The sequence below is a fragment of the Lepidothrix coronata genome, unplaced genomic scaffold (assembly GCF_001604755.1).
Source record: "Lepidothrix coronata isolate B3197 unplaced genomic scaffold, Lepidothrix_coronata-1.0 Scaffold147, whole genome shotgun sequence".
NCBI lineage: Eukaryota > Metazoa > Chordata > Aves > Passeriformes > Pipridae > Lepidothrix > Lepidothrix coronata.
This window is the reverse complement of record NW_016690327.1, coordinates 484,439-492,023: the sequence shown is the minus strand read 5'-3', so window position 1 is coordinate 492,023 and position 7,585 is coordinate 484,439. Positions and strand designations below refer to the sequence as shown.

The window sequence follows — 7,585 nt, the reverse complement described above, 5'->3', positions numbered from 1 at the left end:
ATATACACATATATATGGGTATATATGGCCTATTTTAATAAATATATATAAATATATATATATGGGATATATATATGTGTGTGTGTATATATATATACACATATATATGTGTGTGTGTACATATATATGGGTATATATGGCCTATTTTAATAAATATATATAAATATATATATATGGGATATATATATGTGTGTGTATATTTATATATATATACACATATATATGTGTGTGTGTACATATATATGGGTATATATGGCCTATTTTAATAAATATATATAAATATATATATATGGGATATATATATGTGTGTGTGTATATATATACACACATATATATGTGTGTGTGTACATATGACCTATTTTAATATATATGTAAAAATATATATATATATATGGGATATATATATGTGTGTGTATATTTATATATATATACACATATATATGTGTGTGTGTACATATATATGGGTATATATGGCCTATTTTAATATATATATAAAAATATATATATATATGGGATATATATATGTGTGTGTATATTTATATATATATACACGTATATATGTGTGTGTGTACATATATATGGGTATATATGGCCTATTTTAATATATATATATAAATATATATATGGGATATATATGTGTGTGTGTATATTTATATATATATATACACATATATGTGTGTGTGTACATATATATGGCCTATTTTAATATATATATAAAAATATATATATATATGGGATATATATACGTGTGTGTATATTTATATATATATACACATATATATGTGTGTGTACATATATATGGGTATATATGGCCTATTTTATTATATATATAAAAATATATATATATATATATGGGAGATATATATATGTGTGTGTGTGTATATATATACAGATATATATATATATATATATGGGTAGTGCAGGGGGACAGCTCCCACTCCCTCTGCCTCCAACCCCCCCCCAAGGGCAGGGCAGCTCTGACTCAACAGGAGACCAGCGGGAAATATTGGAATGCTCAGGGCAGAAATATTGTTGGAATGCTCAGGGATGCTCCGGAACAGCCCGTCCTGCCCCGGGCTGGAAAACACCGAGGTCAAGGAAAACACCGAGGTCGGGCTCTTTCCTTCTTGAAAGCAGCAGATCACACCCTCAGCCTTTTAACCGTTTATTTCATAAAAATTCCTGCAAATCTCAAAATTCTCCCCGAAATTCCTCGTGGCAAAAATTTCCTGGACATCGTTTGAGGACCACGGGGAAGAAAACTTTTGGCGTTGGTCGAATCCTTCCGCGCCTCAGGAGCCCCCAGCCCCTTATTTTCTGTAAACTTGCCACGAAGTTTCCAAGGACTGACTTCAGGAAACCTTATCCAGCCCTGGGAGCGGGGATACAGTCACAGGACGTGTCCCCCTGTCCCCATGGGGGGGACACGAGTCCCCCACTGTCCCCTCGAGCCCCCCTTGGACACACAGACCACGCGGCAGCCGCTGCACGTCGCCTTTTATTCCAAAGCTGGAAAAAAACAAGCTCTAAACCGTGTCTGAATTTGGCTTCAGCAGAGACAAATTGGCAGCTGGGTGTGTGGGGGGTGGACGATCCCGTGTAGCTGCAGCAGCACATCCCATTCCAGCTCAGACCCCCGGGAAAGCCATTCCCAGCACGGCCGAGGGGCTGGATGTGCTCCCAGGGCAGTCGGTGAGGGAAGGAAGGACGAGCTTTGTCCTCACCTGTCCCCTTCCTGCTGCTTCCAAACCAGGGCTCAGCTCTTCACCCCCAAAATAAGGGTGTTTGACTGCAGACACCCCACAGAGCAGAGGGATGAGGTTGGAATTTGGGTCTGGCAAGGGATCTAAGCGCTCCCTGGGCACCATGGCACGGGCTACTGGTTTGGCTGTCCCACCGAGTCCAGCCTGGCGTGGAGACCCCATGGAATGGGGACAAGGAATCAGAGCCAGGAGAGCCCCAGCAGCGCTCGGGGCTCCTCGGGTGGGAATTTGGCCCCGGGGGAACTCTCAGGGAGGGGCTCCACCACATCCCAGAGGCAGGATGGGGACGGCTGCGGCTCCCGGAGAGCTGCCAGCCCCGGGAGGGGGTGTCACAGCATGCGGGTCACCACCATGGTGAGGAAATCCTCGTAGCTGAGCCGCACGTTCCCCGCCAGCGCCGTGTCCTTCTCCCGGAAGGCGTCGGTGAGGCTCTGCAGCTGCATGCAGATGTGGATGAACCGGTCCAGCTGGATGCTGGGATTGGGGGAGCGCTGGGCGTAGCGGGCCAGCAGCAGCTGGCTGAACTGGGGGCTCAGGTTGTAGCCCATCTGGGAGAAAGCTGGGAACAAGAAACATTGAGATTACCAGCGGGAGAAACAGCGGCTGTGTCCTCCTCCCCTGCTGGCACACACCCCCCATGCCCCACATTCCCCATGCCCCACATTCCCCGTGTCCACCTCATGTCCCACACATGTGGAGTCTATGGGGCCATGGGGTCTATGGAGCCCATGGGACTTTTGGGGTCTATAGGGCTTATGGGGTCTATGGGGCCCATGTATCCTGTAGGGCCTAGAGATCCTATAGGACCTGTGCAGCCTTTAAGCCTATGGGGCATATGTGGCCCATATGTGGCCTGTCTGGCCTATGGGACTTATGGGGTATATGGGGCCTATAGGTCTATGAGCCCATCTCCCACCATCACAGTGTTCCCTTCCCACACTTCCCACCAAGGGTGTGCAGGGGCAGGGCTCCCCAGAGGGAGGAATCAAACCATGGCACAAATTCCAGACATTTTTCCCCCCTTCACACACGCCCAAGGGCTTGGGCTCCTCCCAGAAAAACAGGCTTGAGCTACATACCATTTAGGGGGGGAATTCTGGGCTTCCTTAAGGAAGGAAGTTTGTGCCACAGCCCTGCTGCAGCTCATCACCTCCTGTCCCGTGGGAAGCTCAGTGCCAGCTCTGCTACGGCCGGATTAGCCAGCCCAGCATTCCCAGGATGCACAGGAGGCACCTCAGGAGCTCAGAGACCCCCCAGCCTGGATGCAGGGACCACACCGGGAGGAGTCACCGAGCCCGGCTGGAAATAAACCTGGAGCAGAGCCAGGATGCTCGGGATGGGCCAGGCTGCTGTCCCTGACCCTCACCCACCTTGCTGGAGCTCAGTGAAGCTGATGGAGCCTGACTGGTCCCTGTCATACTGCTGGAAGAGGCTCTTCCACTGCTGGATGAAGCGGAGCAGGGCGGAGAATCCGTACACGTCGATGCGCCCCGACCGCGTCTTGTCGAACATGTCTGGGCAGGAGGGAGCAGGAGCAGGGCAGTGAGGAGTGGAAACGCTGCAGGAACTCCCAGGCAGCCCAGGATCTGTGCCATGGCTTCTCCCAGCCCCCAAATCCCCCCCTCACCGCGACTGAGATCAACTGGGACCCCGAGGCTGGTAAGAAACGGCACCAAAGCCTCACATCGGGGCAAGCTCTGGGTCAGCCTCCACATCACTGGGGTTCTCTTTCTCTTTCTTCCCTGGCTCTCTGGGACCTGGGGCTCACTTGGCCTTGAGCAGAGCTGGGGTTTCCTTTTCCAAGCAGGATTTTGGGCCCCTGATTCGTTTCCTCCACCAAAAGGGCGCCGGGAGCTGCTCGGTTTGCCCAGCCCTGGCTCCAGCTGCTCAGGGGAGCGATGCCCAGGGAACAGGGGAATGCTGCACGGATGGGCTTCCCCCCCAGCACAGGCTGACCCCAAATGAATGAGATTAAAAGCAGGAAGAGGGGAGGGAGACCCCAGACTCACTGATCATCAGCAGGCAGGTCTCATCGTTGAACGACGACCAGTTGTTGTTGACCAGCGCCTGCTTCAGCTCCTTCACGGAGATGAACCCGCTGTGATCCACATCCACCGTCTGGAACCAGGAGAAGGCCTCGGGGTCCACACCTGGGGGGGCATTGCCTGCGTGGGGAGAGGCCATCAGTGGTGTCACCCCCTCAGAGAGGCCACGGGCTGGTCTGTCCCCAGGGGTGGCTCACAGGGACACGGCCAACACCCAGGGCCAGTCAGCGCTTCTGCTCCAAGCGGGTTTTACAGCTGTGGGATCCTGGGAAAACAGGTCTGGGAGGGCTGGGATTGACACATGGTGTGTGGGGGCTGAGAAGAGGCTGTAAACCAGTGGAGATTCAGGATGGACAAGGAACTACAGTGCTGCCCCATAAACCTGGCAGTGCCAGGGGACGGATGTGGGGTGTAAAGTTTTATTGGTGGTGCTCAGGGCTGTGGCCTCCTGGCACTTCCTCCTCCTCCTCCTCTTCCTTCCTTTTTTTCTCTTTCTCCTCCTCCTCCTCTTTCTCCTCCTCCTCCTCTTTCTCCTTCTCCTCCTCTTTCTCCTCCTCCAGGACGTTAAAATAATAAACTGAGACTTCGCCTTTCACTCACCAGTTGAATTCTGCTGAGCTGGGCGAGGGGCAGACGAGACCACCCCTCCTGGCACGGAGTGGGGCTGGCACACGGTGGGGACGGGGCTGGGGACCCCCTCAGCCCCCGGCCCCCGACCCGAGGACCCTCCCTGACCCCCCCTCTGCCCCAGGACCGCCACACAGAGACCCTCGCACTCACCTCCTGGGGCCGCCCCTCCGTAGGGCCCGGGTTGGGGGCCACCATAGGGGCCGCCGTAGGGACCCCCGGGTGGGGGTTGCCCATAGGGACCCCCAGGCGGGGGCGGTCCGTAGGGACCCCCGGGTGGGGGGGGCTGTCCGTAGGGCCCCGGGGGTGGCCCCCCGCCGTAGGGAGCCCCGGGGTAGGGGCCGCCCGGGGGGGCCTGTCCTGCGCCGGGGAAGCCCTGGGGAGGGCACAGAACCGGGGTGAGGCGGGCACCAGGCACCGGGACGGACCCCGCGGCAACTCACCCCGCGCCCCCCGCCCCGCCGGCCCGGCCCCCTCTCGCGGAACAGCCTCCGGTCCCACTCCCGACCCCAGTCCCTATCCCCGGTCCCTGCCGCTGGTCTTGGTCCAGGTCCCGGTCCCGATAACCATCCCGGTCTCCGGTCCCGATGCCCATCCTGGTCCCCAGTCCCGGTCCTAAGTTCCCGCCGCCGCCTCCTGTCCCCGTCCCGATCCCAATCTCAGTCCGCGGCCCTCGGTCCCGGTCCCCTGTCTCGATCCCGATCCCGGTCCCGGTCCCACCTGTCCCGGGTACGCCATAGCGCGCCCTCCGCCCCGGCCCCGCCCCGGTGACGTCACTGGCAGAACCCGCGCCCATTGGCTGAGAAACGCGTCCGCACGGAGACTCCGCCCCCGGGAAAGGCGGGAACGCGCGAGAGCGACGTAACCGGGGAGTCCTTAAAGCGGCAACGGCGCCCGGTCGGGGTGGGCCCCACCGTGTCCCGCAGGAGTCACGTCGGGAGCTGCCCGGGAGCAAGGCTGGAGTTCCCCGGGAGCCACGCCGGGATCAGCCTGAGAGTGGAGCCAGGATCCGCCTGGGAATGGGGCTGGCAAGCCGCCAAGATCAGGGTTGGGATTCCCCTGGGAGTGGGACTGACACCCTGCCTAGGAGCAGGGCTGGGATCACCGTGGGAAATGGTCTGGGATTCCCAGAGATTCCAAGCATAGTCAGGATCAGACCAAGAGTGGGGCCCTGATGAGCCTGAGAGCAAGGCCAGAATCCCAAGATGAGAGCTCAGATCTCCCCAGGAGCTGGGCTAGGATCCCGCCCAGATCATGGTTGGCATCTCCTGGGATCAGGGCTGGGATACCCCCAGGAACTGGACTGGGATCCCCCAAGATCACACCTGGGATTGCCCGGAAGCTGAGCTGGGATTTCCCCTGAAGCAGGGCCGGGATCCCCTGGGATCAGGACTGGGATTCCTCCCGGATCCCCTCATCCATCAGTCACAGGGAGCTCGCCCACACCCCCAGCTGGGGTGGCCTCAGGACCAGCCAGAGGAGCATCCCAGGGGAACAGGGACGAGGACACGCAGAGATCCCTCTGTGCCGCTGACGGAGAGGGAGGCGCGGGGGCACCAGCACAGGTGTATTTGCGGGGCAGGATCCACCTGCCCTCGCGATCCTGACGGAGCTGTACAACCCCCGATCCCAGATCCCACCCCCCGGGACAGGCACGGCCCCGGCACAGCGGGGAAACAACAATATTAACAGCAAAGCCGGGGGGCGCGGGGACCCTCAGCCGAAGGGGCCCTTGACGTTCTTGGGCTGGAAGAGGGGCTGCTCCATGGGCACGGCCCCCAGGCACTCTGCCGGGCTGCAGTGCCCCGCCTTGCCCGGCTGCCCCGTGGCACCGGGGGGGCCGGGAATGCCAGGGATGCCCTGCTGCCCCACAGGGCCTGGGGGGCCCATCTTCCCATAGCCTGGTGGTCCTTGGGGACCTGGAAGAGATGGAGAGACAGAGAGGGAGGTGACAAGAAGTGCGGGGCGGCAGCAAGCCCTGGCGTGGGGCTGGTGGCCACATGGAGGGAGGGGGCTCACCTGGGGGTCCTGGGGGGCCGCTGTCCCCCATCACCCCAATGCCCTTCTCGCCTTTCTCTCCTTTGGCACCCGGCTCACCTGGAAGGGACGTGGATGGAGAAGGGTGAGACCCTGGCACAACCGCAACATCCCAGCACCCAGGGACACTAGGAGCATCTTGGGAATGCTGGGAACACCCCAGGGACACCGGGAACATGCCAGTGACACTGGGAACACCCCGGGGACACTGGGATTGCCCCCGGGAGCAGCACCTACCCCGCATGCCCGGCACGCCCTGCCGCCCCTCTCTGCCGATCTGCCCCGGCATCCCCGGGGAGCCGGGGGGTCCCGGCCGGCCGGGCAGCCCGTCCTTCCCGGGGGGACCGGGTCTGCCCGGGGACGCCACCATCTCCACCGGGAAGTGCAGCCGGGAGGTGTAGTACGCCATCCGCTCTGCGGGGACAGGGACGAGCTCAGTGCCGGCGGGGACGGGGCGGTGCCGGGGGTGGGGGGGTCACCTCGTCGCCACCGCCCCGTTGTTACCGTCAAACATCTTGTTCAGCTCCTGCCGGATGAACCTCTTGATCTCGTCGTAATTCACCACGTCTCCCTGGGGGGACACGAGGGGACACAGGCGAGGGGACACGGCCACCGCGCCCCGCGGGGAACGGGGTCCCGCACCCCCCCTCTCCACGGCCACCCCTCCTTACCATCATCCCCGGGGGGCCCGGCAGCCCGGGGCTGCCCGCGGGTCCCGGAGTGCCGGGGGGGCCCCTCTCTCCCGCGGGTCCCCGTGGCCCCACGAGGCCCATGGAGCCGCTCTTCCCTGGCCCCCCGGGCATTCCAGCTCTGCCCTTCTCCCCGGGGTACCCTCTTTCACCGGGGGATCCGGCTTCACCCTGCGGGGATGGGAGAGGCGGGGCTCAGCCCCGGTACCCTGAGAGGGGCGGTGAGGTTCTGGGATGGCTGTGGGATGCTGGGATGGCTGTGGGGTTCTGGGATGGCTGTGGGGTTCTGGGATGACTGAGGGATGCTGGGATGGCTGTGGGGTTCTGGGATGACTGAGGTGTTCTGGGATGACTGTGGGATGCTGGGATGGCTGTGGGGTTCTGGGATGGCTGTGGGATGCTGGGGTGGCTGTGGGATGCTGGG

The 7,585-nt window shown here is 58.9% G+C and overlaps 2 protein-coding genes across 2 annotated transcripts in view; both read right to left on the bottom strand.

Annotated features, from left to right (window-relative positions):
- Positions 1-1,152: 1,152 nt before the first annotated feature.
- PEF1 (penta-EF-hand domain containing 1) lies at positions 1,153-5,191 on the bottom strand. Its single transcript, XM_017828320.1, has 5 exons — positions 5,156-5,191; positions 4,589-4,811; positions 3,773-3,928; positions 3,134-3,277; positions 1,153-2,322 (listed from the first exon to the last, which is right to left on the bottom strand). Exons 1-5 carry the CDS (start codon positions 5,171-5,173, stop codon positions 2,093-2,095), a joined length of 771 nt encoding a protein of 256 aa, XP_017683809.1. The 5' UTR covers positions 5,174-5,191; the 3' UTR covers positions 1,153-2,092.
- Positions 5,192-5,997: 806 nt separating this feature from the next.
- Positions 5,998-7,585, bottom strand: part of COL16A1 (collagen type XVI alpha 1 chain) — a 21,588-nt gene continuing 20,000 nt past the window's right edge. The window contains exons 67-71 of the mRNA XM_017828314.1: positions 7,144-7,332; positions 6,977-7,043; positions 6,710-6,886; positions 6,455-6,532; positions 5,998-6,354 (exon numbers count right to left, since the gene is read on the bottom strand). Of these exons, the coding sequence (XP_017683803.1) occupies positions 6,152-6,354; positions 6,455-6,532; positions 6,710-6,886; positions 6,977-7,043; positions 7,144-7,332 (714 nt within the window). The 3' untranslated portion in view covers positions 5,998-6,151. The remainder of the gene's footprint in view (positions 6,355-6,454; positions 6,533-6,709; positions 6,887-6,976; positions 7,044-7,143; positions 7,333-7,585) is intronic.

Excerpts from the sequence above, each read along its gene's own strand:
- PEF1 (XM_017828320.1), bottom strand. Across the intron at positions 3,278-3,772 it reads GACCTGCCTGCTGATGATCA|ACATGTTCGACAAGACGCGG; the intron begins GTGAGTCTGGGG and ends CCTCCTGCCCAG. Across the intron at positions 2,323-3,133 it reads CTTCACTGAGCTCCAGCAAG|CTTTCTCCCAGATGGGCTAC; the intron begins GTGGGTGAGGGT and ends TCTTGTTCCCAG.